We start from the raw sequence: 16,751 nt of genomic DNA on the forward strand, positions 1-16,751 counted from the left end.
TTTCCAACTACACCATCCAGGCCTTCTAACACAATACTTACTATTGAACTCATATTTAATTTTAATATTGAAGGTAAAAGAAAACTATCTTTGGTCATTTTTATGTACTACTGCATTCAGTTTACTTTCTTAGGATTTGTTGTTTTCTTTCTCTAACTTTCTAAGTTATATGCTCACCTCATTAAATTTTAGCTTTTTCCCTCTAAAATAAAATTATTTAAGGCTACAAATTTTCTGCTATTGATAGATACCTCAATTGACATATATTGATAAGAAATATTTTTATTGCGTTCCGTTATAGGTTTCTTCACTTCTGTTATGATTTGCTCTTGCTCTTTGATTTATATGTGTGTGTTTCTTTTCTTTCTTTTTTTTGAGACAAAGTTTCACTCTGTCACCCAGGCTGGAGTGCAGTGGCATGACCTCGGCTCACTGCAATCTCCGCTTCCCGCATTCAAGCGATTCTCCTGCCTCAGCCTCCTGAGTAGCTGGGATTATAAGCACGTGCCACCACACCCATCAGATTTTTGTATTTTTAGCAGAGGCGGGGGTTTCTCCATGTTGGCCAGGCTGGTCTTGAACTGCTGACCTCAAGTGATCCTCCCGCCTTGGCTTCCCAAAGTGCTGGGATTACAGGCATGAGCTACCATGCCTGGCCAATTTATGTGTTATTTTAAGGTGTTTGTGTGCATTGTTTATCAATTTCTAGATGTGTATGTGGTCTTATTTTTATTTAATCATGATAAGGTCCAAAAATGTGTTATGAAAAGTCTTTGAGATTCACTGAAGCTTATTTAATAGTATGGCATATAATCAATGTTTATAAATATTCCATAGGTGCTTAAAAAATGTATAGTCTCCAATTCTTGGGTGAAATGTTCTACATATTTCTATTGGATTATCTTTTAATATTGTTATCCAGATCTTCTATATCTTTACTGATTTGTGCACTTGATATATCAAATATTGAGAAAGGTGTATTAAAATCACCCATTAACATGGGTGATTTTACCCTTTTAATTCTTATATATATTTTTTGTAGTATTTACTTAAAATTTATGCTACTAGATGTAATCAAGCTTAGAATTTTATCAATGTTACCAGCCTGCTGAATTGATTACTCTCTTTTTTTGGTAAAATTTTTGTTTTATTACAACCTTACTATACCAGCAATCCTTCACTTATATTTGTTTGATATATTTTTTGCATTATTTTACTTTCAACTATTCTATAGCCTTATGTTTTAGGTGTGTCTGTTTTAAACAGAAGACAGCTGGATTTTGTTTATTTGTTTGTTTTATGCCAATCTGTGTCTTCTAACTGGAGAATTTGGTCCAATTATATTTATTGCAATTAATATATTTTTATTTATTTCTAGCCTTTTATGTTATACTTCCTATATGTTCTTCTCTAATACTTTTTCTTTTTCTGTCCTCCTTTGGATTGACTTATGTTTAATTTTGTTTTTTCTTTCTGCAAAACTTGACCTTATGCACTCTATTTTTATCTTTTTAGTGGTTGTATTAGTACTTTTTACAGACATAATTAACCTAAAAAAGTCTAAAGTATACAATTAATCAATATCATTATCCCTCTTTCCAACAACATAAGTAAGGACTTCATTTTATTTATTTAGCCAGGATCTCACTATGTTGCTCAGGCTGGTCTCAAACTTGGGCTCAAGTGATTTTCCTGCCTCAGCCTCTTTAGTAGCTGGGACTACAGGTGCATGCCACCAGGCCTGATTGAGTAAAGACTTCAGAGTGCTTTAATTCTAATTAAACTCTCCCAACGTACACACCCCTGTTGTCTGGTTTTTTAGTTGATCTTTTTTATCACCATTCTTTTATTTTTGTTAATGTTTGCTTAATTTATGTTGTTACTATAATCTTTGCTTATCATTCTTTCTCACATATCAGATCTTCCATAAACTATTATTTTGCTTCATAAATTCATTCTCAAGAAGTTCCTTTGGTTACAGTCAGTGGTGGTAAGTTTTTCAATTTTTATTTTGAACAGTCTAGCTTGGACTACTTTACCATAAATCTTTAACTTGGAAATACTCAGGCTACACAATTAGTATAAATTCTAGTCCTACATCCATCTGAAGTCTGGCCGAATCATGAATTCTTACAGAAAGTTTTTGTTGTAAGTTTACCAGCCTGAGTCAGGACTGAAGTAAGCAAATATATTCATGTTTCTTGTGGAACAGTAGGGGTGAGGAGTGGGAGTTGGGGCTGAGTTTCATTTTTTGTTAGCCCACCTTTTCACTTTGCTCTGGACTAGACTTTGTTTGAAGTCCCTTGGCACTTGCAAGTCCTGTTAAAGTGAAAACTCTAGGTCGCTTAAGTCCAGTGAGGCCTCTGGAAATGGATAGATACCACCAGGACAGCTACTGTTTTCAGCACTCAAATATCCTTCTTGATTGTTTTGTCTGTGTTACAGGAAACACATCTTGATCCAGACCCCAAAAGTGGGTTCTTGGACCTCTTGCAAGAAAGACTTCAGGATGAATCCATAAAGTGAAATCCAGTTTATTAGGAAAGTAAAGGAATAAAGAATGGCTACTCTACAGGCAGAGCAGCAGCATTGGCTGCTTGACTGAGTATACGTACAGTTATTTCTTCATTATATGCCAAACAAGGGGTAGATTATTCATGAGTTTTCAGGGAAAGGGACAGAGATTTCCTAGAACTGAGGGTCCCTCCCCTTTTTAGACTATATAGGTTAACTTCTGGATGTTGCTATGGCATTTATAAACTGTCATGGCACTGGTGGTAGTGTCTTTTAGCATGCTAATACATTATAATTTACAAATAAGGAGCAGTGAGGACCACCAGTGGTCACTTTCATGGCCATCTTGGTTTTGGCAGGTTTTGGCTGGCTTCTTTACAGTATCCTGTTTTATCAGCACAGTCTTTGTGACCTAAATCTTGTGCCAACCGACCTCCTATCTCATCGTATGACTAAGAAGGTCGCACCTCCTGGGAATTCAGCCCAGCAGGTCTCAGCCTTATTTTACCCAGCCTCTATTCAAGATGAAGTTGCTCTGGTCCAAATGCCTCTGACAGCTCTCTTTGTTTTTGGCTTCTAAGGTTGTCCTTTACTTGCCTGCTGGCTCAATGGTGCATATAAAAATGCACTATTGCATTTTTAAAGGACTTGAAAAAAATTCATCAAGCATTTGTGTCACACACAGTGGTTTTTAAGGATCTATTCTGCATATTGCTAGAACCAATGCATTCCATTCTTAATAACTTATGTATGGCCACCAGGAGGACTACTTTCTCCTCCATTCCTATAAGTAGCCAAACTGAGTGATCTTGGACCACCTCCGTAAGCCTCAGTTTTCTAAATTTACTTACTGTAAATAGTTGGGGACTCTTTATTAGATCCCTTAAAAATTATCTCAAACTTGCATAAACTTCTGGGAGGAGATTTAGCATTCTTGATTTAAAAACAAACAAACAACAACAACAAAAACCCTAAATTTCTAATGAACTTTAATGAAATCAAGATATTGTAAGGAGGCTGAAGGATCGCTTGAGCCCAGAGTTAGAGACCAGCCTGGGCAACACAGTCAGACCCTCATCTAAACAAAACAAACAAACAAACAAACAAACAGAAAGGAAAGAGACAAAGAAAATAAAGACTTGTTCTGGGAAACCAGTTACCAATCCATACTGTCGACCATCAGCTGAAAGTCAGAGTCTAAAAATAACTCTAAGTAGGCATTTTTTTTCTTTTGTCATACATTCTAAGTATGACAAAAAAAATCCTTGTTTTTTTCTCCTTTAAAATCTCCTCACCGCCAGGCATGGTGGCTAACACCTGTAATTCCAGCACTTTGGGAGACCGAGGTATGTGGATCACTTGAGGCCAGGAGTTCGAGACCAGCCTGGCCAACATGGAGAAACCCCAAAATTAAAACTACACACACAAAATTAGCTGGGTGTGGTGGCGCGTGCCTGTATTTCCAGTTGCTAAGGAGGCTGAGGCAGGAGAATCGCTTGAACCCAGGAGGCAGAGATCACACCACTGCACTCCAGCCTGGGCGACAGCACGTGACTCTGTAGGAAAAAAAAATTTCAGTTGAGATGCTTTCCAGGGCGCTAGTCAAGCCCCTTATGCTTATTTGTGGGAGTGAAAACACCAATATTTCGGGATTGTTGTGAGGACTAAATAGTGTCTGTAAGATGCACAGAGAAAGCGTAAATAGACGTGAATAGCACTTGTTAGGTCTACCCACTCCATTTTTCCTCTATATTAATCTAATTATTTAAAGATTGGTTAGCTTTTTGGGGAAATGTCTCTCCATTGTATTCCACTTATTAGGATGAACTACCTTTTCTCCTTGCTTTTCAGCTTCCTCTGCTATGAAAAAGATGGAAAATTTTTTAGTACAATGGGACTCCTCTCAAGCAGTAAATTATTTTGATATTAAAAACAGGTAATTGCAAACCCAGTTTTATTTCAGTATGAATTCCGCAGGGGAGTGTGAATATGTGTGTGTATGTGTGTGTCTGTGTGTGTGTGTAATTACATGTGATTCAAAAGAGGAAAGGGATCAGTATTAAAGGTACTTGTATACTGGAAGCAAAAAAAAAAAAGGAAGTTTAGTTCCTCTGAGCTCGTTGGCAATTATAGCTGCTAAAGGTAGCTTTTACAAAGAAACTGCCTTTGTGCCAAAAGTATTTATTTCCTTGTTTGTATTTATCCCTTTGAGGAGGAATCGCTGTGTCTTGAGTCAAAGGGGTGCGCTGCTTGCCTGCATTAAACTGTGAGGGTACAGGCGCATTACGGCTGATTTCAGTAGGTAGAGCAGATACACTTTAGTTTATTTTTCTCTTTCTCACTCCCCACCCTCAACCTCCCATGTACACACGTTTTAAGATTCCCTGAAGTCAGGAGGTGGGAGCGGAGAGTTTCAGTACAGATCTTGACATCAGAGTACTCCGACCAGGAAAAAGAAAGGAAAGAAAGAGGGAAGCGGGGTGGAGAAAGCAGGAGCAAGGAAGGAAAGAAGGAAACGGGGAGGGAGAGTAAGAAAAAAGAAAACGAAGGAGGGAGGGAGAGAGGAAATTTAAAAGAACAAGGAAGGAAGCTTGGATTCAGGGAGGAAAGGGAGCGAGAAAGAGAACGAAAGAAGAGCGTGAGAAGAGGCAAGCATTACAGTCTCCGGTCCACAGGGGAGAGATGGAGCCTTCATCAGCACTAGAGAATCCCGAAGAGCCAGTGTATTGTTTTCTTGAAAGCCCCGAAGCTAAGCAATTCCAAAAATGTTTAGCAAAGCCCTTTTGGGAATGGTGAGATGGGGGGTGGGGAGGATAGGACATTCTCATTGCCACCGCCCGCCCCCCCCCCGTCTCCCTGGCCCCCTCACATGAAGTGACTGGATTTGGGAGACCTAGCGGAAACCTTCAGGTCACCCAGGGAACTGCTCCTCTCCCTGGTCCTGCAGCGACGAGGCGGGGTGGGGGGTGGGGGGGCCGTGAGAGCGCCGAGACGCGCGGAGCGCGGAGATGTGCAAGTGGCGAAGCTTGACCGAGCGCAGGCTGGAGCAGCCGCCCAACTCCTGGCGCGGGATCTGCTGAGGGGTCACGGTGAGTCTCTGCGGGTGCGGGTCGGAGGGATGCCCAGGTGCCTCGTCGCCCCCCTGCCCGGGCGGAGGCGGGTCCGGAACCTCCCCCAAGTCCGGCCTCAGCCTGGAGCCCGCGCGCCTTGGGCGGATGCACCCACTGAGCGGCGCTCAGCGGGGCTCCCAGCCCGCCACTGCCACCCGGCCCCGTGCGCTCATTGGTCGGGATGTGTCGGCTCAGCAGCCTCCAACTTCTCCCGAATCCCACTGGTAAGTCCCAGGAGAGCGAGCTGAGGGAGAAAGGTCCAAAGGGCGCGAGCGCCCAGGGCGCTGGGAGCCCGTGGGACGGGCACGGGGAAGGCAGAGCCAGCCGAGGGGAGCGGCTGCCGGGAGGTGCGCTGAGCAGGGTCCGCAGCTAAAGTCCTGCGCGATCCGAGCGCCCAGGACCCTGCGGCGGTGGAGGAGGCGTGCCCTGGGAAGGAGCCGCTACTGGGACCTGAAGAGTGAGGGGAGGGAGAGGGGCCCGGAGGGTGACCTGGAGGAGGGCTCTGGAAGTCACGTCAGGTTGGCTGCTTCAGGTTCATTTCCATAGTTCCCTGCGGCCTCTGCCTCGGGGAGTTATGTTTTGTTACCGAGATCCGCGCTACCAGATTGCACCGGGGCTGATTTGGGGGCTGGGAATTTGCCATTCTGCTGTACAGACACTGATTTTTTTTTTTCTTCTTTTTAAAAAGCAAGGTTTGTTTTCATTTTGGTTTCTGTCGGATTTTCTCATTTGTAACTCACTTTTCTATTTTTACTTTTCTTAACCGGAAGATCTTTTCATTATCCCACCTCTTCATCTTGCTTTTAACCTGATTTCCTATTATATAATTAATGCTTAAATCTCACAAGGGTTGGTCGGTGCGGGGCTGGGGTGTCCTTTTGTAGATGAAAGTTTAAGACTTCTTAACTTCTTAACCCTGCTCAGCTGGTTTCAATCTATTTGTATTGTTTCAAAATAAGGGTAATTGCAACCAAATATCCCTCTTTAGCCTCTTGATCAAGTCGATTCCTCCCCCATATATGATTCAAATGGCAATTTTATTAAACTGAAAACTAGTACCTGACTTGCAGCGTCAGCATTTGGAAAGTGCTTATCGGCAAATCGACTGTATGAAGGCGTGTAGCTTCATTCCCTGCCATTTTTGTGGGTTCTAGCGGTTTAAAAAATTGTCTGGTAATTTCTTGGACTTAACGCTGTGTCTTTGGTTGTAGAGCAGCACTAACCAGGGGAGTAATATGGTTGGCACTGTGCGTCCAGAACTCCGTATTTCAGGCTGGGAAACACCTAAGTAATGTCTGGGAAACAAGAAGATGATTTATCCTGGGTACCTCTGTCTTCAGCTTCTGCAGACACAGTCTAAATATGGAAACTGTTTCTCCTTCTTCCTGTGCCTCAGTTTCCGTAATACAAACTGTAATTGCAAAGCACTGCTTCAGGAACCTGCAGATATAAGTTAATGTTATAATGTGCTATGAAGATGAAAATTGCCTAGCTAAGTCTAAGTCTGTAAGTCTATGAGATTTCCTTTTTAACAAATCGGTTATCCGGGTTTCCTGCTTTGACTGTCTGATATAGTTATGCTTATGCTCAACTGGTATCAGAATTGCCGCTTTACATTGCTTTGAAATTCAGCTTACACTTAAAATAGTAATTTATTCTGTTGGTAATATTGTCGAGCTGAAATTTGCAGGTTCTTGTTATCTTAGACCTCCTAATTCTCTGTTCTCATCTGTGGCAGTGTCTACTTTTCCATTTAAACTTTTTATTTAACACATCTTCAGTTGAAGTGAAATATTTTAAGAATACAGGTATGTTTTTGCATACCCTGCTTTATATGGGACTACAAGCGTCAACTTGGTATTTTTTTTTTTTTTTATATTCTTTTGTTTACTTGTCCCCCTTACTCCTCTATGGGATTGGGTGTGGTTAAGTTGGATATTCAGGTATTTGGGGTTTAGTCATATGTTCCACAGTGAGATTCCAGATATTGTCTCCTGATTTCTTAAAGAAAAATAGTGAACCTTCTAGAATTAACTGGAAATGAATGACAAAGTTAATTAGGAGATTAAACTGCATCATTTCTGCTTTTGCTCAATGCTTTTGAAAAAAGGCTACTAAGAGCAAAAAAACTTCCTTTAAGAATTTACAGAGCATTTACAAGAGGGGGAGATGGAGGAAGACTTTGCAGGTGATTCAAAGATTTTATTGTTTTGATGCAGATTCTGTCACTGTCTTCATTTCTCTGTAACTGTTTCTGCAAACTTAGGTGCTGACCCATTAAGAGCCCAGCTGCTTCAGTACCCAGTCTCAAGGGTAAGGAGGAGAAGCCAAGGGAAAGTAACTTATAGGGAGAAAGAAATGCTTATCCACTAGTTTTGCTACTCCACAAGGCATGGAGTTTCCACAGAGCACCTGTAATTTAACCCTGAGGCTGTCCTGTTTCACCCCTTCACTTTACTTTACAGGGACACTGACTGCCATTTCTAAGGAAGAACTAAGAAAAAAAGAAGTCATTTTGTACCAGTAAAACATTTCTCTACGTTGTCTTCTGAAATATGCAGGGGGAACAAAATTCAGGAAAGGGAAATACTTTAGCAAATGTGCTTAACATTCAGATGTTCTTTAGGACAGTCATGAAACGTGGGGAGACTGGGAGAATTATTATTGTTTACCTCTCTGTAAGGTGTCCAAAGTATTATTAAATTTGTTCCCCTCTTTTCTTTGCCCAACCAATGCACTGTTAAAACAGGACCACAATCAATGCAATTCCATATCATAACCCCAGGGGTGGTGAGACTAAGCCAGCATGCCTTACATAACCATTAAGTAAGACATTTTAACATTCAGGTACATTACATTCCACTTTTATTGAGCAGACACAGTTTTCATTGTCTAATAAAATATTTTTATTTGATAGTCTGTCCTTGCTTATAGCCTCATGTAATCAAGGGGACAGCATGTTTAAGACTTTATATCCAGAACTTTAAGGTCTAGCTGTGGTTTGCTTATTAATAATTCACTGGGAAGGTTAATTTCTAGTTTTCTGCTGGGTCTCCCAGACCATACTTCAAATGTAGAATATGTTTCTTCTTTCTCCTATGCCTCAGTTTCCACAAAACACACCCTTAGAGAATTGTGTGTGTTCAACAAAGATCTTTAACTATAAGAGCATTTCTGAGCTGCCACTTCATCCAAGGACCAAATTCTAAGAGCAATTTGTATTGAGTTATAAACAGCTAATTTGCTAGTTTAAGATGTTCTTTTATACAGTCATGCAGAAAAATGGAAATTGTGTGTTCTAGTCCTTGGAGACTGACTGATAAAGTGTCACTAGGCCCGTGATGAAATTTAATATTTAGGCTTATATGCCCTTAATTTTCCCCCTAAATTTCTACAGTAAGATCTAAATTAGCTTTTACTGCATGATGATACAGCTTTATTTTGAACCGTGACCAAATGTGTTCTTTACAAAGAATATTGACGAGTTGTGTAGTCTTGAACACGTTGTCTGACTTCTCTGTGCCCCAGTTTCCTAATTCTTTATTCTATTCTCTGGCAGTGTCCACTTTTTGGTTTAAAGCTTTTAGCACATCTCCAGTTGAGGTGAAAGATTTTAAGAATACAGTTATGTTTTTGCATACCCTGCTTTATACAGGACTACGAGTATCAACTTGGTAACTTTTTGTACTATTTTGTTTACTTGTCCCCCTTACTCCCCTCTTAAATGGGATTGGGTGTGGTTAAGTTGGATATTCAGGTATCTTTTGGTACAGTGAGTGACCATTTTCAGAATGTTGTCTAACCAGTTAATAGATACTGGTATCAGTAGTAGTAGTAATTTTGAACTGTAAAAATAAAAGTTGTTTTTATAACTAAAATAAACTACTTCATGTGTTCATTCCTTTCACTGTTTATCTATACTAATATTTCAAATTATTGCTTAGTCAAAACCTCAAGGTATTAGTCATTGGTTTTTGAGCTTATAAAGGAAGCCACTGGAGCAAGATATAAAATTAACCTTTAATCAAATTAGTCCAGAGTTCAAAAGGGTGAGTTTAAAACTTTCTTAATGATGGTGCAGCAATTATTTGCTTATAAACTGCTGAATTAATCCTACTTGAGTATTTAACCAAGTCTTACTGTCTAATTTTGCTGAGATTTTCAGTGATATATCAAAGCAAAACAAAACAAAACAACAGCAACAAAAAACAAAAGGTTGTGACTGAGGCCTGTCAAACTCATTTGGCTCTATATTCTTTGCATTCCGCAACAAAATTTTGACTTCTCAACAGCAAAAATGTATTTCTATTTTAAAATAACTGAGCCTTTTACTTTTATCCAGCCACATTAAGCATTTGGACATTTTCTTTTTTATCTATTTGTTTTTCATTATTAGTATTTGCATTTTTTGCAGATTTTAGGTGATGGGCAAATCAGAAAGTCAGATGGGTATAACTGATATCAACACTCCAAAGCCAAAGAAGAAACAGCGATGGACCCCGCTGGAGATCAGCCTCTCGGTCCTTGTCCTGCTCCTCACTATCATAGCTGTGACAATGATCGCACTCTATGCAACCTACGATGGTGCGTTACTCCCACACCTGTGCATCCATAAATGCAAAAGAGAAGGAAATCTTCCTCCATGCTTTTACCATCTATCCAACAAATGTGTTAAGGATAGAGGCACTTAAAGACTGACAAAGAGATTCATTTATAAAATGTATCAGTATGTCAAAACAATTAACTTTGAAGTACAGTGCCTTTTATGTTTGAGCTAAGTTATTAATTGCAAGTATATTTAGTGGGCTCATGCTTACTTATGAGGAATCTAAAGTATGGTTTTATTTGATTAAAATATACACAATTTTATGGCCAGCTTTAGTAATCAGTCATTAGTCAACTTTTGTTGCGTCGTTGAAATTCTAAAGGGCTTCACAGGAATTTAACAAATTTAATTTGAGTCTTGGAAGTTTTTTACAATAAGGATTAAAAAAGATTGATTGTTTAATGGTTAAAAAAATGATTACCAAGCATAAACAACTGATTATTTCAATTTAATAGGCCTAGGGCTTAGTTGGTAGAGAAGATATAATAACACATTTTTCTTCATAATCAAAATTTTAAATTCAGATTTTACCTATTTTATTTTCTTATATTTTTTCTAACCACTGACGATATATAATGTTCAGTTTTTAGTTCTTGCTTTAAGAAATTGCTTATTTAATTGGCAGTTTTTAAAAGAACAAAAGAAAAATAGAAATTTAAAAATGTGTGTTGCCAATATTTACGCGTATTCTCTCCTTTTTCTAGATGGTATTTGCAAGTCATCAGACTGCATAAAATCAGGTAAGAAGTGGTTTTTACGTGTAATAGTTATACAACTGATGTATAATATTTAAAATTAAATGCTAATCTTAATTTGCTTTGTTTATACTTTTATTCATTGTAGATCAATTATTTATGTGTCTGGCTCTATAATCAATGGAAATAAAAATATATTTAAGTAGTAGATTAATTAACTTGTCTACTCTGAAAAATATATTACTATTTTCAGCCCTGGGCTGTATAGCTGGGCAATAGAAAACTATATCGCTATTTGTATGGAGCTTGCCATGTAGTTGAAGAAAGAAAATGAACACATGAAATGGTAAGTTTCGTATCATTGTGTTAAATTTCTCAATGCACCTCACTAGGTAGGTGGGAAGAAGGAGAGGAAGGGAGTGAGATGTAGGCATGTAAGTCTAGATGAAGAAGTTAAAATTTGGAAGAAACTTCTTTTTTTTTTTGAGATGGAGTCTTGCTCTGTCACCCAGGCTGGAGTGCAGTGGCATGATCTCGGCTCATTGCAATCTCTGCCTCCTGGGTTCAAGCAATTCTCCTGCCTCAGCCTCCCATGTAGCTGGGACTACAGGTGCTCACCACCACGCCTGGCTAATTTTGTATTTTTGGTAGAAACGGGATTTCACCATATTGGTCAGGCTGGTTTCGAACTCCTGCCCTCAGGTGATCTGCCTGCCTCGACCTCATGAAGTGCTGGGATTACAGGCGTGAGCCACTGCGCCCAGCCTTAAATTTGGGAAGAACCTTGAAAGTAGGGCTAGAATTTGGATGTGGCGGTGCAGAAGAGGGAATTCCAAACACAACAGAAATAAACTATGTTATTGAGAAGTCGTAAAAGTGTACGCTTGATAGAAGGTCACATTATGGAGAACCTTGAAATTCATGTTTAGCCTTGATATTGTAATACAGGAGAAACAGATATTTTTGAACAGAGGAGTGATCAGGCCAAAGGTGAAAGATGATTCTGCGAATGTGAGGTTGGATGGATTGAGTGAAAAGGAGGGCAGGCAGGTGGGGGCTGCTTCTGTACTCCAAGTGTAAGCTAAAGAGGTTGGCCTGTGCTGAGATAAGAGTGCTATCGAGATAATGGGGAGGGAGAATTGGGTGACTCAATAGAACTGACTTGCTAAATAAAATGAATGAATTGAGAATGATGCCAAGTTTTAAAACCCAAGGGACTAAAGAGAATGGAGGCAGCCCACACAGAAATAGAGAGGTTATGAGGTGGATGTGGATGTGTTGGGTCTAAGCCATTGGTAACAGCTCCGTGAGAATAGACAGCAGGAAGGTAGAGATGAGGTTTGAGGAGCTGGAATTTGGATTTGGGATCTGTCAGTTTAGGAGTGATAGTGGAAGCCTTGGAAGTATTTGAGGTCTCAAAAGAAGAGAAGAGGTTCAAGGGCTAAACTTAAGACAACATCAATGATTAGAAGAGAAGAAAAATAAGTCAGAGCAGAAAACAGAGAAGCGTATGAAGCTATGTAAATCCCATCAATTAGAGTGTGGTGAAAATGGGAGTATTTCTTCTTTCTTCAAGAAGACAGAAGGTGGTAGCTGAGGGCAGAACCCTGGGATATGAACACAATGTTTGTGCCCTTTAACAAGAGATTCTAAACCTCCTTTCTAACATCTATGTGTCTTATAAGAAATAAATAAACTGCTCCAAATAATTTTAACCATTTTCTGCTGGATATTTTTTATTTTACTTTTTAATTTTATTTATTTATTTATTTATTTATTTGAGGCAGGATCTTGCTCTGTCACCCAGGCTGGAGTGCAGTGGTGTGATCACAGCTTACTGCAGCCTTGATCTCCTGGGCTCAAGGCATCCTCCCGCCTGAGCCTCCTGAGTAGCTGGAACTATAGGCACCTGCCACCATTCCTGGCTAGATTTTTTTTTTTTTTTTTTTAGAGAGAGGGTCTCAGTATGTTGCTCAGGCTTGGTCTCGAACTCCTGACATCAAGCAATCCTCCTACTTGTCTTCCCAAAATGCTGGGATTACAGGCATGAGCCACTGCACCCAGTCTTGGATATTCTTTACTTGAATTTTTGTTATTCACTGAACTTTGCAAAAAAATGACGAGAAAATATCTGGCAATTCTAGGTTATAGTCTAATGTCCTGAATCTGTGCCCTTTGCTTTTTTTTTTTTTTTTTGTATTGTTTTTTGATGGGTTTTTTTGCTCTGGATCACAAGTGCAATGGCTAGACACCCTGAGATGTGATGTGGGGAGCGTGAGGGAGACTTGATTTAGATGTTAGCCATTTGCTGCTCAACATAGTAAGTTTTTCTCAAAAACAGTTTCTTTATTCCCCAGGGAAATGGCTGCACAGGTACCTTGGCTGGGGGATCTTCATGGTCATGTGCAAAAGTCAGCATGTGCCCAAGTTGTCAAAGTTAACATTTACTTCCTCCCCAGATCCTCCTATGCTTCCTCTCTCTACCAGCTACCCTATTATATGCTCAGGCTGTCCTGTTTTGGGAAACTTCCACTTACATATTGACTACTAAGGGTTAATTCCTCTGTCTTTAATACACTTGACATGTCTCTTTGGTATCTTAATCTATAGATTCTGTCTTCTCTCACTATTTTTCCTTTTTCTCTTCTTTTCCTTGAATTTTATTTTCGAAGAAACTGGAATTTTTGACAAGGTAGGCGTATTTCTATAAACGACAAGTGATTTTGCCTCAGAGATCTAGGCAGGTTTTTCCTCCCAAGAAGCAATGTGACATTCAGAATCTGGAATCTTAAATGTGATTTAATGTTTAGAGATATGATTTTTAAATAGTGTTTGGCAAGTCTCAACTCACTAAAATGTATTTAACCTGTATCCTTTAATTGTAGCTTAGAAATCAAACCAAATGTAAAACACCTTGCCGGATGTATCTTGGCAGAGAAAAGTATACAATAGAAATAACTTCAGTGGTAAACAAGGTTGCTGTATAGCTGTATATTTTTCTTCATTCTGCTCTGTTGGTTCACAAGCCATTCGAATACTTGTTCACATTGGTAGTTACTATTCTTCCTAGGAGAATAAATAAGATGACACACACCCTCATGGATACACTCTTCATACTCATAAACACACACACTCGCGCACACACCCCCCCACACACACACACACACAGTCTTCTGCTGGTTAGGAAATCTTTTCTGCCACAGAAAAATACAACTATTTCTTTTAGAAGTTGTTGCAAATTAGGAAAACCCTAGAGGAAATCTTGGACAAAAGCAAGTATTAAAGAAGAGTGGCCAGAGTAGAGTAGATGGAAAGAAAAAGAAAGATGAAAAGAGAAGCCTGGGCATTGTGGCTCACGCCTGTAATCCCAGCACTTTGGGAGGCTGAGGTGAGCGGATCACCTGAGGTCAAGAGTTCAAGACCAGCCTGACCAACATGGAGAAACCCCATCTCTACTAAAAATACAAAATTAGCCAGGTGTGGTGGCGCATGCCTGTAATTCCAGCTAGTCAGGAGGCTGAGGCAGGAGAATCGCTTGAACCCAGGAGGTGGAGGTTGCGGTGAGCCGAGATTGTGCCATTGCACTACAGCCTGGGCAACAAGAGTGAAACTCCATCTCCAGAAAAAAAAAAAAAAGAAAAGAAAGAAATATGAAAAGAGAGATGTTGAAAAAAATATAAAATATCTTACCAGCAAGTCTATAGGTCACTTTAAGAGAGTGGGTGGGTTCAAACCTGAGCTCAGAAATTCTTGAGAATGGGAAAAGCAAGTATTGACACTCAGGGTGCTTACATTATGTGAAAGATGGCCCCAACTTGAACCTTTCTTCCAGTGGAAGGGAATGTCACAGCAAATGTACTTTTCTCTCTGATTCTTTGAAGTCAAGGAATAGAAGTCAAGCCATACCAAGACAGAAGTAAAATATTGCAGAAAGCTGTTTCAAATCTGTTTGGTGTTACATATTTTAAATCTGAGCATCTAGGATTTAAATATTTATGATGTACATAAAATGATGTTTATTTATACTTTAAATTAACTTGCCTATATGTGTAATACATCAGTATGAAAGATTATACCAGACCTAAAGTAAAACAAATACCACTTAAGAAATAACAACTTAAGGCAGGGATCAAAATGCTTCAAAGTATTATTCATCGCTTATTTACCCAATAAGATTGTCAAAAACTTAGAGTTATAGAACTTGTATGTGATTTTGCAGACTTTTCCATGTAAGTCTAAATCCTGAAACTGATTTCCATTGCATTGTAACCTTCCTAACTTAGATTTCAAGGAATCTTGTGCTTTAAATCAGGGTTTCTCAACTCAATCACTATTGATATTTTTGTGCTAGATAATTCTTTGTTGTGGGTGCTATTCTGTGTATTATAGGATATTTAGCAGCATCCCTGGCCTCTACCAACTAGATGTCCAGTAGCAGTCCTCTCCTAGTTGTTTTGTGACAACCAAAAAATGCCTCTAGCCATTACTAAATGTCCCCTGCAGGCAGTACAGTCACTTGTGACTGGGTACCACTGGTTTAAATGGTCTCAAGATGTTATCAATGCTTCCCTCTTAATGGTAGGCAGGATAATGGCCTTTCAAAGATATTCACACCCAATTCCCAGAGCCTCTGAATATGTTGCTTTACATGGCAACATGCCTGTAATCCCAGCACTTTGGGAGGCCAAGGCGAGTGGATCACTTGAGGTCAGGAGTTCAAGACCAGCCTGGCCAACATGGTGAAACCCCCATCTCTACTAAAAATACAAAAATCCAGGCATGGTGGCATGCGCCTGTAATCCCAGGTGGGGGAGAATTGCTTGAACCCAGGAGGCAGAGGTTGAAGTGAGCCAAGATTGCACCGCTGAACTCCAGCCTGGACGACAGAGCATGACTCTATCTCAAAAAAAAAAAAAAAAAAAAGACGACAGAGAATTGAGGGGTCTGCAGAAGCATGTGTTAGAAGTGTGGTCCTAAATTATCCAGAGGCCAGAGAAGCCAGGCTAAGACGTGATCAATACAGTTTACAAGAGAAAGTGGGACCACCTCCACCTGTATAGTCATGCAGGTTGTACACTGCATATTGTCGATGGCAGCCTTGACAGACAGGCTTGTAGAACATCAAGACCTGGATGAACCACCTCTCAGAACTGTCCACTCCTTTTATTTTAATTCTGCATATACCAAGGACACTTTTGATGATTACTTAATTATTAATACAAGGAGAGGTGGCATTCTGTTACTTGAAAGGTATTTTCAGCATGGTGAGATAATGCACAGCAGTCCCCTTCTTATCCTCTGAGGATCCCCCAGGACCTCAGTGGTTGCCTGACACTGGACTGAACCAGTACTGAACCCTATATATGCTATATTTTTTCTATATACATTCCTATGATAAAGTTTAATTCATAAATTAGACATAGAGATTAATAACAATAATTAATAAAAAAATAGAACAATTAGAACATTATTCCAGCATCACTATTCTTGTGATTTGGGGCCATTATTAAGTATAATAGGGTTACTTGAACACAAACACTGTCATCCTGCAACAGTTGATATGATAATAATGGAGAAGTCTCCTTTGTGACTTTCATCATGCTACTCAGAATGGTGCGTGATTTAAGACATATGAGTTGTCTGTTTCTGGAATTTTCTATTTAATATATTGGACTGTAGTTGACCATGGGTAACAAACCATGGAAAATGAAACCACAGATATGGGGGAGACTACTGTATGCACATGCTGATTTAATGATCAGATTTGTGTGCTTTGAGCTATGACCCTTGAACTGAAATGAAGCTTGCAAATGTCTGCCAGGGCCA

General features: G+C 39.6%; 1 protein-coding gene across 4 annotated transcripts in view; it reads left to right on the forward strand.

Moving 5' to 3' along the window:
- The first annotated feature begins 5,496 nt into the window (after positions 1 to 5,496).
- MME (membrane metalloendopeptidase) overlaps positions 5,497 to 16,751 on the forward strand; it is a 94,927-nt gene continuing 83,672 nt past the window's right edge. The window contains exons 1-4 of one of the 4 annotated variants that reach the window (XM_063620287.1): positions 5,858 to 6,316; positions 10,039 to 10,208; positions 10,935 to 10,970; positions 15,703 to 16,387. In XM_063620287.1, coding sequence (XP_063476357.1) covers positions 10,049 to 10,208; positions 10,935 to 10,970; positions 15,703 to 15,749 — 243 coding nt within the window. In that variant the 5' untranslated portion in view covers positions 5,858 to 6,316; positions 10,039 to 10,048 and the 3' untranslated portion in view covers positions 15,750 to 16,387. The other 3 variants (XM_063620285.1, XM_063620286.1, XM_063620284.1) reach the window with 3 other exon arrangements.

The sequence above is a fragment of the Symphalangus syndactylus genome, chromosome 17, assembly GCF_028878055.3.
Source record: "Symphalangus syndactylus isolate Jambi chromosome 17, NHGRI_mSymSyn1-v2.1_pri, whole genome shotgun sequence".
Classification (NCBI taxonomy): Eukaryota; Metazoa; Chordata; class Mammalia; order Primates; family Hylobatidae; genus Symphalangus; species Symphalangus syndactylus.